Source organism: Hevea brasiliensis, chromosome 10 (genome assembly GCF_030052815.1).
Source record: "Hevea brasiliensis isolate MT/VB/25A 57/8 chromosome 10, ASM3005281v1, whole genome shotgun sequence".
Lineage (NCBI taxonomy): Eukaryota > Viridiplantae > Streptophyta > Magnoliopsida > Malpighiales > Euphorbiaceae > Hevea > Hevea brasiliensis.
Window position 1 is genome coordinate 74,321,768 of NC_079502.1, and position 18,584 is coordinate 74,340,351.

The 18,584-nt window shown below is 31.4% G+C and overlaps 1 protein-coding gene across 2 annotated transcripts; it reads right to left on the reverse strand.

Annotated features, from left to right (window-relative positions):
* Positions 1-2,980: 2,980 nt before the first annotated feature.
* LOC110670715 (probable serine/threonine-protein kinase WNK6) lies at positions 2,981-6,918 on the reverse strand. 2 transcript variants are annotated; one of them, XM_021832870.2, is made up of 8 exons: positions 6,671-6,918; positions 6,215-6,313; positions 5,861-5,898; positions 5,323-5,550; positions 5,004-5,224; positions 4,630-4,787; positions 4,110-4,539; positions 2,981-4,012 (listed from the first exon to the last, which is right to left on the reverse strand). In XM_021832870.2, the coding sequence occupies exons 2-8, from the start codon at positions 6,299-6,301 to the stop codon at positions 3,183-3,185; spliced, it is 1,992 nt and encodes a 663-aa protein (XP_021688562.2). In that variant the 5' UTR covers positions 6,302-6,313; positions 6,671-6,918; the 3' UTR covers positions 2,981-3,182. The 2 variants fall into 2 exon arrangements, with proteins under 2 accessions (XP_021688562.2, XP_021688578.2); XM_021832886.2 differs by lacking the exons at positions 5,861-5,898; positions 6,671-6,918 and having other exon boundaries at positions 6,215-6,285.
* Between the last annotated feature and the right edge of the window lie 11,666 nt (positions 6,919-18,584).

An 18,584-nucleotide genomic window follows, 5' to 3' on the forward strand; every position in this document is an offset into this window, starting at 1 on the left:
TCTGCCAAAATTTTTACAGAAATTCCAAATAATCCAAATGAGTTGGCAGTTTCACTTCAGTTCACAAAAGTTTTTAACACCTGTAAATAGTGCTCACCACTGAAAAAGAAGTAAAAAAAGTTTTTAAAATCCCTTGTAGTGTATTTAATGGATTATCAGTAGACGGAGTTGGTAATTCATTAGGTATACTACGGGATCATGTTATGCCTTATAGAGGGGTAGGGTGTGACAAAAGCAATACCTATTACACTTTTGGCTGGTCCATGACAGTTGCCAAACCAAGATCTCCAGTTCTTACTTCCCCTTTGTTACCATTGTCACATTTCAAATCCCTATGTACAATTGGAGGTTTGTGACTGTGAATGTAGCTCAAACCCATCAAAATCTATCTACCCCAACCCTTCACAGACCTCAGGTAACATTTCTGTGTTCTTTCATTCCTACATCAAAGGTCACACCAACTACAGAGCAAATTTCACCATAAAATAAGAAAAAATAATTTTAATAAATGCATATGATTTAATTTAAACTTACTGTCTCAAGTTATCCGAGCTAAATAACTCGGTAATCACATTAACTGTCTTGACTTTATAACTGATCCATGAATTATAAAACTTAAGAATATTGTTATGCTTCAACAATTTCAACAAGTGTACTTCAGAGTAAAGCCTTTCTAAGTCTTCAAGCGACTACAACACCTCATCAATCAAAATTAGGTTCCTTGCTCACATCCATGAACTTCATCAGATGCCAAAGGCAAAATCAGGGGGCCACCAAGGCAGTGGCCTTTTAGCCTAAAAAAAAAAAAAAAGTCTAAGACTATAGCTTATTAATATTTACATGGACAAATGCTGTCCTCCTAATTGGATTAATGTTTCTCTTATCCCAGCCTAAATTTTTTCTTTTTTAATATACAAATTAAATTATTCTTCATAATCTTATCTTAGTTTAATTCATTATTCAAACTCATAATTAAATAAAAATTTCATCAAATGAAAATAAATAGGCCATTAAAATAACAAATCATAATTACTAATATCCTTATAATATACCCTTAAAAACTTAAAAGCTCAAGATCTCAAGACTCAAGTTGCATTTTTAAAATTAAAAATGTCATTTTTAGGGGGTTTTATTAAGCTTTGATATTTAGTATTTGATGAAAATTTTTAATAAATTTTAATGACTTGTTTTTTTTATTTTTTTAATTATATGAATGTATAAATTGTGGACTCCGAAAACTTTTTATAAAAGTTATTACTTTTATAATTATATGTATGTTTGAATTGTCTACTAATAAAATTTTAAGTTAGTAAAGTTAAGAAGTTAATGTTATGGACAAAATCAAAATTATTGATGCATATTTTATAAAAATAGTTTCTTAAAATTAAAAAACTACTACTTTAATCCTGATGTAAAGTGACTACTCATTCCTTAAAAAGGTGCAAAAAAAATTTTAAGATCACTCCTAGCATTAATGTCTGGTTCCGCTACTTTCAGATAGCTTATAGCTAGTGAACAATAATTAAGAAAAGAATGAAGATTTCTAAATGGAGATTAAACAAGATGATAAAAGGTTGCCTCTTAACTGATTCAAGAAATAGCATTATTAAATTTTCAACTCATTGCATGCTTCTTATAAGAAAAATTTTTTTTCTTTAATTTGGAAAATTAACTCGTTACATATTACAAATTTGATTTCACCATTTAGGATAAAAATCAAATGACCATTAAAAAGTTAACATATAGTGTCAAATTCACAAAAGGAAACAAAACCAAAGGATATACAATTTTCAAAGTACCCTTTCTGAGCACCTCCTTATACTGTTAAAAAACACACAATCCACAAAGTAAACAATATCATGAAAACCAAAACATATAACATTCATGCAGACAAAGAGTATGAGTAAGAGGCTAGAATTTTAATGGTGCATTGTTTACTAACCCATCTCTAAAAGAAGAAAAGTGAACTCATGCATTATGCATCAAAAAAATCTATGAATTCACTTGATGAATATCAGTTCCCATTCAAACAAAAGCAAACAAGACTATTCAAGATTATATAACCAAATAACAAATAGAGATGAAAGTAAAGAAAACCAGAACATTATTCTTATATATCGACAATTTGAATCCACCTCAAGAAGATATGAATAAGGAGGTTCAAAATGAGCCCTACCATCCTCACAACTTTCCATATCAATCAAACTCTAATGTCCACTTTTGAAAACCCAAAAAATATATAGAAAAGAAACATGTACAAAATAATAATAATAATAATAATAATAATAATAATTCACAACAGATTACATTGGATGTGACTAAAGTACCCAATTAGAACGACAATTTCTAAGCTTCAATTAGGCATAATTTCAATGAAAAAACAACAGCCACATTCATTAAAGTCCATAAAAAATGCATAATGCACAATTACCAAACTTATAACTTGAAAGCATTATATAAATAAATTTCACAAAATTCCACAGAAAAAACTAACAAAAACACAAAAAAAAAAAATGCCGTCCTAGTATCTCAATATTAGACAAAACCCTAAATTTAAAAATTTGTAAACGGATAATTGATAGCAAAAAATTTGGAGACTTATTTAAAATATTTAGACTTACAAAGCTAGCGATTTAAAGGTTAGTGACAGATATAATATATAAACTTAGTGCCTTTTAATATATTTCATTCATAATTTGAATATTTTTAATTATTTTCATTTTTTATAAAATTTAAAAAATATAACATATTAATTTTTTGTTTTAATTGGGCCAATAAAAATTAAAAAATAAATCATTAATTTTTTCTTTAGTTAGACCAATAAAAAATAATTTTTTATGTTTTTATAATAGGTACTAAATAAATTTTTTTATTTAATTGTGCTAATAAACAAGTATCAATTTACTAGAGAATTTTTTTTAAGAAGTCCAATATGAGTTTGTTGAAAATATATTTATATTGAACCTACTCGCAATTAAAATTGAATTAAAATTGAGTCCCATTGCATCGAAATAAGGAAAAAAAAATAGTATATATCCCATTTACACTTCATCTTTGTGTTAAAATAAAAATATATTTACACTTCCAATAATGATCGCAAATTAAATGGAGTGAGAAATAGCATTGGGAGATTGTGTAACAATAACAAGTAAGCAACAACTAGTCGAATAACAAACATTTTTCTAAGACAACCTCTTTGTTGTCTCCAAGATAGCTTCATGCCTTTTTTTTGATATGGCTTTAATTTCCTCATGATATTGCGCCTCTATCTTTTCCAGCTCCCTTCTCAAATCTTCATCATCATTCTTATGCAATGAGGAAATACTCGTTGGATAACTAGAAGAGATTTCCATATGGGTGTTGTTAATGTCCATGAATTTGCTATTGTCATCGGGTAATGTAATTTCCATCCTGCCAAAAACCTCCCCCAGTGCACCTTTTAATCCATGCCCATCAAAATCTGTGAGCGCCGAGTCTGTGGATAAGTTTGAATTGAAAGATAACTTTTTACCATTCCAATCACTAGAAGCGGCAGAAACATATGACATCTCAGAATACCGATCATCGGCTCCTGTTGCACTCTGGTTACTAAACTCATCAACATGGGATACCATCTCATTAAGTTTCATAACACTTGAAATTTCATCTGTTTCTGTAGTTGGAACTGACCCTCCTAGAGAACAAGAGTCAAGGCAACTTGAAGTCCTAAAAAAATTGACGGTTTCAGAACCATTTTGCAAAAAACCTACAACATTCTCCCCATTTTCTAATGAATGATAGTTCTTTTGGCTTCCCCTAGAGTTTACTATTTTATTTCGAGGAACTAGATGCTCGATGCGAACGCAAGGTTTCCAATTGGGTATTAATTTCAACAATAACAAATCGATGAGCTCTGCTATAAATGTGATGTTTTGATCTTCTAGCTCTAACTGCTCAACCATTTCACTTGAAACTGAGAGAGCAGTATCACCATCAAGGTAGAAAATGAAATGAATATTCCTAACCCGAGACCCTGTGATAAGGAGCAAAACTTAAGAAGTTTTGTAACTGTAAAATTACAAATAGAAAGGATGAGAGTGGAGATGAATTCTGATAAGAATATACTTTACCCTTTTTATCAGCTATTCGAAGTATTATTGATACAGAGTTTTCATCACTTCCTTCACCTCTTAACAAGAAAATATTGCCCCTCTTTGCCCTTCGAACCTCCACACAATGGAAATGCCCATCAAGAGCTTTATTCAATAATGTGATGATGGGCATCTCAGGATCATGATCCAAATCCATCGAGGGAGGTTTATTTCGTGCATTGGCAGGTCCTTCTGACATCAAACAACGATCTCCGAAGGCTGCAGTCCTGGGCATAACAATATCTGGAAGTGGCAAGGGACGGTTCCTTGCTAATCCATTTAATGCAAGAAAAGGGTCCATTAGAAGCTCTTTTGCAGACGGTCTTTGCGATGCTGAGACTAAGCACTTCTCAATAAAAAGTTTTACTTCTTGATCTTTTACCTTAGATAGGGCAGCAGGCTTTATTCCCTATATAGATTATTAAAAAAAAAAAGGTAAGGAAACTAACAAATAGTACAAGAGCTAACGGAAACACAAGATAGTTATTCACAGACTTACAGATGAAACTTTCTTATATATCTGAGCTGAGTTCCTACATTCACTATAAGGATATTCAAAAGTAACCATCTCCAGCATGCACATCCCAAAGGAATATATATCAGCCAACTCATTATAATTCTCATCGTATAGCTCAGGTGCCATAAACTCAGGGGTTCCTATTAAAAAAGCATACAAAATATTAACATAAAAGTAAAAAAGCATGTAAAAATAGAAAAAAAATCAGGATATAATCTACCAATAGTGTGATCAAAATTTTAATGCTAATAATGATATCAAGAGATCTTAAATATTAAAATACACACCAAAACTACTGTGCCTCATTTAATAAAATTATTGAGGAAAACTGGGAAAAAACAAAACAAAAGCAATACCTATTACACTTTTGGCATTTGCCTGCTCCATGACAGTTGCCAAACCAAGATCTCCAATTTTTACTTCCCCTTGGTTACCATTGATGAATATGTTATCACATTTCAGATCCCTATGTATAATTGGAGGTTTGTGACTATGAAGGTAGCTCAAACCCATCAAAATCTGTCTAGCCCAACCCTTCACAGCCTTCAGGTCTACATTCTTGTGTTTTTTTCGATATCTACATCAAAGATCACACCAACTCACCATTGAGCAAATTTCACCATCAAATAAGAAATGAGAATTTTAATAAATGCATATGATTTAAATTAAACTTACTGTCTCAGGTTACCCGAACTGAATAACTCAGTTATAATATTAACAGTCTTGTTTTTATCATCGATCCATGAATTATAAAACTTAACAATATTGCTATGCTTCAACAATTTCAACAGATGTACTTCAGAGTAAAGCCTCTCTAAGTCTTCAGGTGACTGTAACACCTCATCAATCCGAATTTGGTTCCATGCTACTTCAAGTCCATGAACTTCATCGAATGCCTTATATCTGGTAAACAATGATTAAGGAAAGAATCCAGATATATAAATGGAGATTTAATAAGGTGATAAAAGGTTGCCTTCCACATGATTCCAGAAATAGTGTCATAAAATCTATAAACTCATCACATGCTTCTCAAAAGATATATATATATATATATATATATATATAGATATAGATATTTTAATTTGGAAAATGAACTTGTTATATATTATCAACTTGATTTCACCATGAAATATATATATAAAAAAATCAATTAACCATGAAAAAGTTAACAAATAGGGTGAAATTCACAAAAGAGAACAAAACCAAAGGATACACAGTCTTGAAAGCACCTTTTCCAAGCACCTCCTTGTACTGTTAAAAAACACAAACAATCAACAAAATAAACGAAAACATATGACATTCATTTAATCAATTAAAGACAGCTAGAGATTTTAATCATGTATTGTTTACTAACACAGGTGATCTCTATAAAAAAGAGAAGCGAATTCATGCTTTTTGCATTAAAGAATCTATGATTTTACAAAAGCATACAAGATTATATAACCAAACAACATATAGGAATGTGGTGATGCGCCTGACACATGAAATTTGAGTTGATTCATAAAAAAAATAATAATAAAATAAAAACATATAGAAGGAATAAAAGCGAAGAAAACTAGAACATTACTCTTGTATATCGACAAGTTGGATCCACCTCAAGAATATCCGGATCAGGAGGTTCAGAATGAGCCCCACCATCCTCACAATTGTCCATATCAATCAAACTCTAATGGCAAGAAATAGAAAGAAAAGAAGAATGTAAAAAATAATAATAATTCATAATAGATTATATTGGATGCAACTAAAATACCCAATTAGAACCTATCTCTGCATAGTTTCGACGAGAAACAAAACATTCGTTACTAAAATTATAACTTGAATGCATTAAATAAGCAAAATTCAAAACATTTCAGAGAAAACTAACTATAATACAAAAACTTTATAAAAAAAAGAAACAAAAACCAAAACGAAAAATAAATGAATAGGATAAAAAATTTTAGAAAATGAATAACACTGAATATTTACATAAAGAAATTGAGCCACTGCATATTTACATAAAGAAATTGAGCTTTAAAACTGGTACCTGAAAGGGGCGAGAATCCGAGGAACAATAGAAGAAAAATTGTGACAGAGATTAGATTAAGGGAAAAGAAAAAGGAACGAAAGGAAAACCCTATCCTAATTAACTGATAATAGAGAGAGAGAGATCGAACATGTGTTATTGTGATCAAATTACAAACCAACAACACCTCGTGCTTAAAGCGTTCTTTCTATCTCTGTCTATAAAACACCGAAAGCATGGCGGATGATGGAGCTGATATATTTATACTTATCTATAAAATACACCTAGGAATCATATCTATCTTCTTCTCATTACACAAAGTCCACCGTTGGCCCACCTGTCAAGCTTTTCTTTCTATTTATTTATATACCCACCTGACCAAAAATTCCTAGATTTTCCTGCTTTCTTAAGTGGCTTTTTGTTATTGGTCTGTGATTAATATTGATGACGGATCATATTTGTGTATATATATTTAAAAATAAAAAAACACATGATTTTTCTCCATTGTTTTGTTTGATATAATTTTTAATTGAATTATTAAAAAAAATTAAAATCATATCAAAATAGTAAAGTATGTTTAGACTAGTGTAGCGTGGCTCTTCCAACGTTAATTTTTCAATTTTGACTATCATCTGTGAAATCTTTTGAGTTCGATTCAAAAAATCAGAATCTTATACATTTTCCTGGACTTTCAATATTAAAAAAAATAAATATGACAAAAAAAACTAATAATTATAATAATATAAATATCTATCTAGTTAGTTAATATATAATATTACAATTTAAAAATTATTACAAAATAGTCTAATAATCTAAATAATTAAATTTAATTTCAATGATTATTAATATTTTTTTGGCATTAATTTCTCATTAAAATGCAATAAAATTTTTTTCTAAATTAATATGAGTTGTTGTAATTAAGAGACAAATTAGGAGAGAGGGAGAAATGACAAAGAAGGAAAAGAGGTCATAATTTTATAAATTACTAATCATTTAGAGTATATTTCTAATGCAGTATGAGAAGATAGAATTTAGAAAATTTTCTTATTATAAAATTAGAAAATTTAAGAATTTTATTATTTATGAATTTTTATCTTATTAATTTTATTATTTTTTAATTTAGTTTGATTTAATTTAGTATTCCTAATTATGATTAAATTAGGATTCTAAAATTCTAATGTGAGTGGATTCCTAATTCTATAAATAAGATCTAGGGTTTCTATTATTATTATACATGTTTTGTTATGACAGTTTTATAAGATCAATAATATTTTAGAGAATTAGTGTTTCTTTCCAATGAGTGATCCTTGTTTTGTTCTTTGTTCTTAGTTGTTCTACGTCATTTACTTTTATATTTCACACATACTATTTTCACTCAGGAAATTAAATTTAGGGAGATTTACAATTTAGTTTTTAGGTGTTATTATTTGTAAGTTTTTCTCTATATTTTTAAAAATTCTTTAAAATGTTCTTGTTTTTTCTAACCATCAACAAGAAGTCCTTCCATCTATTTTCATTCCCTTTTGCCATTAGAGCAATAAAGAAAAAGACTATTATGCCCTTTTATTCTGAGAAATAAAAAAAAAACCTTATTAATTAATTATTTTTCCCTCTTTGTTATCTTCTCCCTCAAGCTCAGAGATTGCGTCCCTTATTGAATTTGCCATCAAAACTCGCTTCTCCCTCTTTAGCTGAGCAACCCATGCCTAGAACATCAAGACCTTTCTATCTCTGCTCCTTTCCTTTCTTACCAACCACCTCAACATGTATTCTAAATTGATCTTTTGAACTCAGCCCACCTTGTCCTCCAACTCACTCCATTAGCTAGACCACCCTCAGCTCCAGCTCCGTGCAAAATGGTCATTTCTCGTCTGCCTTGCTCAAATTTTAACATGCGCTGTGAAAAATATCCAACTAATGACTTTCATATTTCCTAACACGTTTAGAATTATTTGCTTCACTTTGGTTACCCTTCATAGGAATACAGGTGCATGGGATTGATATGTATTCAGTTAAGTTTAGGCAAATATACAATATCTTTATTAGATGCTTTGTGTTTGATATGTATTAGAAAATAAGGCTTAAATATTAAGCACAACAACTGTTTGATAAACTGCCTCAAAGAAGAGGAATATTGTTTCATGGTGCTCCATAGTGGCTACTTGAGAGCAGAATGGTAAGGAAAAGAAGGGTTGTGTGTAACACCCCTCACCCGTCTACAGTGTAGCCAAGCAAGGCATGCTACATTTGATGCCAGAGCACCCTGTACTGTCTTGTCGTGTATAATATTAATTTAATTATATTATCTTACGTGTAAATTTATTTTTTTCACATCTTATTTTTGTAAAGACCTAGACAGAGTCTCCCCTATTTTATTAGTGCACGGCAGGTTTCCTTATTCACCTGTTAAAATCAATTATATATATTTCATCACATCATTTCTCATATCAATTATTCATGTACCATATCATACCATTACTGATAAAATTTTTAAGAAAATAAACTTTCATTTCATTCACATAACATTACATACAATAATGTACAATTATATATAATCCAAAATTTAATTACATATCTCAAAATAATTTACAACGTTTACTTATGTACAATGATCAAAAATGTAAAATCTAAATTTACATGAGCCCTACCAAAAAGGACTACTAAGGTGACACTGACATTGTAGCAGGTCTGATCAAAATCCTATCTAGGCTCTACTGTTGCTGCTGCTACTGCTAGTGATGATCTCCTGTACCTACGTGAGGAAACAATCCATCGCGCTAAGCATTTTCTGCTTAGTGGTGCAATAATTAAAAAAAAAACTAATAATTGAAATAATTATTTCATATAAAATTTACTATATTTTGAATTAATTACTTAATTATGATACTTTGAGAGCAAATAATTTATCGGGATCTTTTTATTCATATATTACATATTCAAACTTATTATACCCATATTAGTACTTTCTTCATGTATTTATTTAAACTTAAAGTGTATTACACATATCTGTGCCCAAATAACCTATGACAGACTATAAAGACTAGATATATGGGAGTATACTTGTTAAACATCCATATGTCTAACATGTATACATCTGTCATGTCAAGCATAAGGCCAGCGGGCAGGCTTAAAGCCAGGAATAATGATAACAGGCATTATGGCCAACGGGCAGGTATAAAGCCTGAAGAACAATCATATCACATATATGTTGTCTATCAATGATCATTCCTGTGGGCAGTACTATAATATGTAGTTCCTAATTGGTATACCAATTGATCCATGCTATATAAATGAGTCTAGGTGTACTTTGGGCAAAAATAGAATTATTAAGTATTTATAGTTTCATATTATGTGCCCGTTGTATTTAATAACATTTTCACATTAATTATGATGAGAACATAAGTCCCACATGCATATTCATGTCACTTTTATGTTTAACAATTCATTTTGATTCACTTCATATCATATAACAAGTCATTTTATGAACTTTTCTCAAGGTCCAGATTTGATGTCTTAAGTTCACCTAACAAATTGGTTAAGGTGTGGCCACTGTTTGGCCACACTTCTTTCATAAAAGTTGTTCTTCTATGTCTTATCTTTGTTTTCCTTTTTCATTCATATCATTTGAAGTTTTAGAACTCAAGTTATGGTCAAATAACCACAACTGGTTCCTGGTCTCTTTCTGGGTCCAGATTCAAGCAGATTCTAGATTAATTGGACATATTACAGCGACTTTTAAGTCTAATGTTCTTCATACAAGTTATTACCCTATGTCTTATGATTACTCATAATTTTGAATTACAATTTTTTGGGTCTTGTAGAATTAATTATAATAAATTAACTGGCCTGGACTCTTACACTCCCATTTTAGGATTCTTACACTCAAAATTTGAGAAAAGTTTCTAAATCAAAGTTGAAGCCCTATCTCTTTGGTTTCCAGAACAGTTTTGTCATACCCTACTCCCCTGTAAGATGTAACATGATCCCGTAGTACACCTAATGAATTACCATACTTCGCCTACCGATAACCCATTAGATATACTACAAGGGATTTTAAAATAATTTTCGTGAAATTTAAATCTTCGATTAAAATCTGGTGTTATAAAATTGTTTCAAAATTTCTGCAAAGTGCTGGCTGTGTTTTGAGAAAACAGTTCTTCAAACCTGAAAAGGAAAACACTCCCAATATGTTTTCTCAAATACAACTCTAATAAACTTCATTTCATCTCATAAATTAATCTCATTATAAAAAAATTATTTCATTGATTACAAGACTCAAAATTTATATCAAAATAATTTACATTTAATTACATTACAAAATATTTTAGAAGAGTTTTTATACAACTACTCAAATAAATTACATACATATTATTACATGCATACATCAAAACTTGTGTACATGGGTATATCTATGATAAACTTGGAGCTGATCTGAATGTGTCTTCAAAGAAGCTTACTCAACTGCTCTATGCTCTTTTCACCTGCAACAGCATAGAAAGCTATCACTGAGTGGTGAACTCAGTGGTGCACAACTATAATTTAAAACATAGTACAATATACCTTAACAAAAATTGCAACAAATAATTTGGAAATCTGGATACTCATCAAATTTCAAAACTCAAAATATTCATTGCCAATAATATAAATCATTTGTATAAAATGACTTTGATCATGAAATTCAATTTATCAAATCATAACTAACCATTTAAGGTAATTCCAACAATTTATTGGAAATAAAGATTAATTCCAACAAAATCAATTATACATAAATCATAATTGAAATCACAAGTCTTTACTATTCAAAAACCATTCTTTATCTCACTAACTATGCAAAACTAATCCGAGAAGGCTATCTTCGGGGTGATTCTAACTCCCTATGGTCGGGGAGGTCAAATCAGATTCTAACTTCCTATGGTCGGGGAGGTCGAACCATCGTGCACAGTACACACCACAATAATGAATCTTCCAAAAGGGCCATAATATAAAAACTTAGATCTAACTTATAATAAGAGGAGAATCTAAGCCTGTGCACGTACCATGGTAATCAAAACACAACTAACTCCATTGTCTTCTCAACAAATGAGAGAGACAGGTAATAACCTGGTTAAGCATCTATAGTGAGATATAAAACAATATCACAATCCTTTTAGTGAGCATAAATCACAATACAATTCGATTCAAAGTCAATTCCAATATCCGATAATTTTTATGCTCATCACAATTCAAATAATAAATTTGCATTTTTCCATGCAAATTGCTCTTCACAATTGAAAACATGTTCTGTCACAATTTTTCAAAATATAATTTTTTTAATCCACAACAATGCTTAATACTTGTGGAAATACCATTTCACAAAGCTAAATTCATACATACTATAACAATTTCAATAATCATTGAATTAAATCCAAAGCTTGTTAAACATAATACATAAGAAAAATATATCATTTAATCATATGAAATATTCAGAAAAAAATTAGTTAAAAACTAGTTGTGCACAAACCTGATTTGAGTCTCTCTTAGGCCTTGACTCAATGTTCCTTATGCTTCTCAATATCCTTTTGAACTGAAACACATAATTTAAAGTGTTTTAGTACTCAATGAATTTGTTTCTACCAATAAAATCCAATATTTAAATTTTCTTGATACTATTCCGTTCAATTCATTTCATTAGTCAACTTATAATGTTGACCCTTGATGCACTCTAAGTGAGTCAATTCTAATGTTACCAATATGTCACATTTTATAGCCTTTTAGTGTTGGTATATGTTACCAATTTCATTTCCAAGTGTATTGCACTTTATTGCAATTTATTGGATTTCGGTGTTCTATTTTGACCTAGCCGGACAACCTAGTTCCCTCTGTTTTCGGGTTTCGGTCCAAACTATAAACTTGTAGGCCTATGTCTTATTGCACGCAGGGCAAAATTTCAGGTCATTCTGAGTTGTGTAGACCAATATATGGTCAATTTACCAATGCTGGACAGAATGCACTAAAATGATAGGCTTAGGTCATTTTTAGGTCACTTTTGCTTCGGCCAGTTTTGGTACCTGAACTTGTGCAAGCTATTTGGTTTGGTTCTGGCAATTTTTGGGCTTTGCTATCTTCACAAGAATTGTATATCTCTGTCTAAACTATTCATGGTAAAAATTTCAGGTCAAGTGGACCTATTTTGAGTGAGTTATGGACAAAACACTAACTGCTGCCCAAATGGTCAATTTTCAAACTTTCAAGTCACTAATGCGGATTTGGTCATTTTGAAGGTCAGTTTCTAAGCAGAATTTTGTCAACATTTCTGCATAAAAGTTGGCCTATTTGGTGTATAGTTTTTCCCCCCATTGGCCTCATACCAATTGGGTTCACAGTTTTGCACTTATGACATAATTTAGGTGCTGCCAACATGCACAACCTGCATAAGACAATTACACTTCCAATTTGACATTCCTCCTCCTCCTCATGACTTCATTATTTATTCATAGACTTCTACAAATACTAAACATAATTCCAGCAAGCATATTGGATAGAACACTCAAGTGCTCAATGCACACAATTCACCATTAAAGTCCAACATTCACATCCACCCAAATTCAATGTACATCAACACTTATTTTACACATACACTTCCATGGCAATTATACAAACTGCCCTTAATTCAACACCAGCATATTTCATTAATAAACTTCATATTCACACACACAAGTTCATGATATTATAGGCTGCCAAATATGGCAGTTTGCCAAAGCATCAAGGTCCCATTTCAAACCCTTAATTCAAGCGCTAACATGCACATACTTGGACATTAACCTACCACCACTTCTATTTGAGTAAATCAACCTTAATTCCCATCAAATACATATAAGAATAAGTCACTAACCATGCATTTTCATGGCTGCCAAAACTAAGATTCACCAATACTCATCATTGCCTCAATTTTTCTTAGCAATTCAACTTACCCAAAGCTCAACACAAGGATTAGTGAAGGTAAATGAAAAGATTAAGCGCTAACCTCAACTTGAGCTTCACAAATCCATGAAATTTCCTCTCTTTTTTGCTGCCCACATACTGCCCATGGTGTGAAGACCACTTTTAATGAAGGGAGTTCGAAGAAATATGGCTTGAATCATGGTAGATTTGAGCTTATGCATGAATGGCCATGGAGGAAGCTTGGAAGAACATTTGGCCATGGAAGAACTTGAGAAAGCAATTCGACAAAGTGAAGAAAATGAGGAAGAAAGTGAATTTGCATGCTGTCCACTTGGTTGTATATGTCCACTAATCCCACTTAGTGGAGCGCTAACCATAAATTAATGATTTAATTAGTTAAAGTTTCATAATTTGCATATTTGCCTCATTTCTTTCACTATTTAAACAATGTACCATATTTTTATTTTTCATGACATTTTCAAAGTATAATACCACTTATTTTTAATGGACATTGAGGTCAAAAGTCAACTCTAGGTGTCAAATGACCAAAATGCCCCTATTCGGGTTAAATTCCCGATTTTTCGATAACACCGAGTTTTGTTGTTTTCTCGATTTCTTGTTTTTTTTTGTACTAATTAATTAATTTTTCTTTGATATTTCTAATGACATTTATACTTCAATAAACCTTTAATTATGTCCCGAAAATATTTTCCCGGGTTTCTCGGGATCCAGGGCTAGTCAACGGTCCTTGACGTAACTTTCCAGTGCGGTCACCCATCGCTACGGGTTTGGCTCGTTTAACTTAGTCACATTTTATCTCTTATATATATATATTTTTTAATTTTTCTCATTACATATTTCATTACCTTATATCTCCACACTAATATTTAAATGTAATTCCAAGCATCCTAGCTGTTCAGACAGACACTGTTACCGGAACAGTAGAACGCACTACCGAATATAGGGGTGTTACAATTCTCCCCCCCTTAATATAAATTTCATCTGCAAAATTTTACCCAATAGCTGTCTTACAATATTCACACGTTTATTTTCTCCTTTCTATATGATCGTATAATCTTCTTTCCTTCGAATTTGTGTAAAACTTTTAACAATCTAATATAACATTTACTTTCTTTATACAATACTAATCTTTTCTTACTATCATTCTGTCTAATATTTTGATTCATGTTCCCTTCTTGAATGACCATTATGGTCGTATTAGAATTACTTATCTAATCATGGGTCCTTTGACCATTCTAATCAACAATCTTACTCACATTCGTAACATTTCTTTGTTATATCTGAACCAACTGTTCAAATTTTTACTTCCATTAACTCTTTTTATCTATTAATATTCTATAACTTACTTCCTTTTGTACTGAACTATAACCTTTCGATAATCTAATTTTTGAGCTTTAACTCCCTAAGTAGGATCTCCAAACTCATTTCCAGCAATAAAATTCTATCCTAGCATAACTATACCAATACAGATGTCGTTGGCAACTATTCTCATCTTGGTGTACTATCGGGTAATACGTAGCTCTACACAATAATCTCAAGTCAAGATCTTTATGTCTGACACGATTATAAATATCAAGAATATTGCATAGTTACTACGATACATTCCAATAGATCAAACTTTCCTATCTTCTATACTTTATGGTGTGTTAGAAAATACTTTTCGCTGATAAACTCTTCCAAAACTAATTTCACTTATTATTACATTCCTTATCTTAAAGGACTAATCACTACTGCATCAAAATTTATTCCCATGTAAAGGAATAACAACAGAACATATAGTTCTAACACTAACATGTAACTAAATAGTGCTAGGATCAAACAAAAATAATTAATTGTTTCTTTCAAAAATTAAAAACTTACTAGCAGTGACATCCAAAGTTTCTGTTCTTTCTCCTTAGCGCATAGTAGACGCTCTAACTGATACGCTACTATGTTCGGGTTGATTCACTATGTTATGGTTGTGAGGAGTACCAACTCTATTTCTATCTCGACCTCTACTGACTGTCTGTGAACTTTCGAGAGTAGATCGAGGTGCTCTAGTATAATCTTTAACAAAGTGTCTAAGTTTTCCACAATTGTAGCAAGCTCCAGAGGCCTTATGATAAATACCTCCATGTAGCTTACCACAAACATGGCAGAAACGGGCAGAATAGGCACTTCTGGTTGTTCGATGACTAAATTTTGGTGTTATCTGCCCTAGTGATCCGCCTCTGTCATATCCCTGAGCTCAGAGTTCCTTAAATTCTTTTCTCTTCCCCAAATTACTATTCGAGCTCTGACCCATAGATCTCTCCCTCTTCTCTATTTTATGTTGCCTGTCACACCTTACCCCTCTGTAAGGCATAATATGATCCCGTAGAATACCTAATGAACTACCGAACTTCACCTACCGATAACTCATTAAGTACCCTACAAGGGATTTTAAAACAATTTTCTTATTTTTGATAAGTGGTGATCATTTCTAATAAGTATTTTAAACATGTAATTAAGTTGAAAGCTAGTTGGAAATTTTAGCCCATTTTATTTTTCCGCAAATTTTATAAGAATTTTGACAGAGTTCCCTCTGTAATTTGAGAAAATAGTTCTTCAAATACCTGTAAAAAGACTTCTAAAAATTTTCTCAACAACTGCTTCAATTTCAAACTCAATCAAAACAATTTCTCAATACATTCATCAACTTTCAATTTCAAATCCAGTATCCAATGATTATCAAAATACTAACAATCCATTTCATTCAAATTAAATAAAATAGTTCCATTCATATTTCATTAGAAATAAAACAATTTAAATAGATCATTACAAAATTTACATGAAGAGAATTTCAAACTACAATATATATATTACAACTTTATACAAATTTTATACAACTGCTCAAGACCCATTTTTACATGTCCATACATTTATGTGCAATATATATATCAAAAGAAATATTTACAATTAGGGTATAAATTATACTCGAAGACTTTAGGCTGAATGATCCTCAATCTTTAGTAGCTCAGTCTGCTGCTCCTCTAGTCTCGGTATCTGCGATAGCAATAAAAGCTATCGCTGAGTACTAGGACTCAGTGGTGTACAACATACTAAAATAATCTTTATGCAAAAATAAAATCACATTTATTCAAAAATTTGACTAAACATGAGCATTAAACACAAAACATGAATTATGAGATTTGAATGCAAACCACGTTCATTTCAAAGTATCAAAACACATTTCATAAAACCCACAGTTAGATCATGCCATTCGAAACAAATAGAATCTCAATAGCCAGAGGTTAAAGAGAAATCACATCACAAGGCTAGCTAGCTCAAATATATGGATATCCATTCACATCCTCTTCTACTGGCACACCTCAACACTTCTTCAGAGAAGGAATCAAAATTCGAAACTAATTACCCCCACTAGTCGTGCTAGTGAGGTGTTCAAATATATGGTCATGACACTGTGGTTTCAAAACTTATCTTAACAATTTGCTAAACATTGCCATTTCAAATATACACAATAACTTTCACAATTTAAATCAAACATCCTGAATAAGATCACAATAAACTTTCAATAATTCAAAGCAAGAGTAAAAATGCATATTTCATTCACTTTATCAATAACTTTTAAGGCATAGTAGTGTTGTGCACAAACCCCAAATAAGTCGCCTTTTGGCCTTAACTCGACTCCTCGGGTTCTGTCCTGGTATTCTTTTCCGCTGAAACACACAATTTTATAGTGTTTCAGTACCATAATTTAACACAAATCCAAAAATAAATTTAACTTCACTTATACCTAGCTCTAACGTGCTAATTTCGACGTTCTTGAAATTTTTGTATTTCGGGTTACTATTCACTATACTATTCAAGTCAAATTGTTGACTTTTTAAGGCTTAATAGGTATGGGAACTCCAACTTCACCCACATACCACATTTTGGCCATTAAACTTGTTGGTTTTGGTCATTTTCTCAAAGCTTAAGTCATTTTGGCAAAATTGCCAATTTTCGGTTTTAGTGCCCCGAAATTGCACTGTTCCATTGGTCAATCTACTGTTGGAATTTGACAAACATAGAAAATGTTCCTTATTGTCTTATGTGTATTCTCATTTTTGGATCACCCCAATCAGAGTTTTGTAGCTCAAGTTATAGCCAAAATACAATTACTGTTCATGTGCACTGTTCATGCTGAGATTTTTGTTCTGGCAGATTTTTGGTCAAATTTTGTTCAGTAATTTGATCAAGTTAAGTTCATAATTTGGTCTAACTTTCTTCATATGAAATGTTCTACTATGTCTTAGGTTTCCATCGGTTCAAGAATCATCTAAATCCGAGTTTCCTAGAGAAAGTTATAGCCCTTCAAACATTACTGCTCAAATGGAATTCTGCAGAATAGCAGGTACAATAACTCAACTTTTGCTCAATAATTTGACTAGGTTAATGGCATAATTTGGGATAGTGTTCTTCATGAAAGTTTTAGGTATATATCTTATCTAATTGTTGGTAAAATTTCAGGTCAATTTCACCTTCCTAGCTCGAGTTATAACCAAATGAATAGTTACTGTTCATTTGGTCAGTTTGGTGCAGTGGCAGCCTGCTCTCATTTCACTTTGGTCAATTGTTGCACTAAGTTTTGGTCAGTTTTTGGGCATGGTTCCTCAATGAAAATTGTGCCCTTTTTTGTCTATTTTCATCCCCAATTAGTGGAATATCAATTGGGCTTGTAAAATTCCCGTTTTGGTCCTTCAAAGTAGGTTTGGTCATGCTACCAGCAGCATGACCATTTGACCTACGAATTTGGTTTTCATTCCAACAATTCCCACACATCTCTTTTCGTCATTATTGACCATTTTTCATATCACAATTGACCAAAGTCATCATTTGTGCATTTCTCCAAAATTTGGTTCACAAACCCTAGCATTCAAAACCCTAACTCATTAATTTCATGCATTTAACCACTTTTAATGGTTTTAATGTTAATCATTTAACTAAGTAAGGTTTCCTAACTCATTCAAAC

Excerpts from the sequence above, each read along its gene's own strand:
- LOC110670715 (XM_021832870.2), bottom strand. The coding sequence starts at position 6,301 with ATGGACAATTGTGAGGATGGTGGGGCTCATTCTGAACCTCCTGATCCG. Across the intron at positions 5,551-5,860 it reads AAAGGTGCTTTCAAGACTGT|ATATAAGGCATTCGATGAAG; the intron begins GTATCCTTTGGT and ends ATTGTTTACCAG. Across the intron at positions 4,013-4,109 it reads TCGAATAGCTGATAAAAAGG|GGTCTCGGGTTAGGAATATT; the intron begins GTAAAGTATATT and ends TCCTTATCACAG.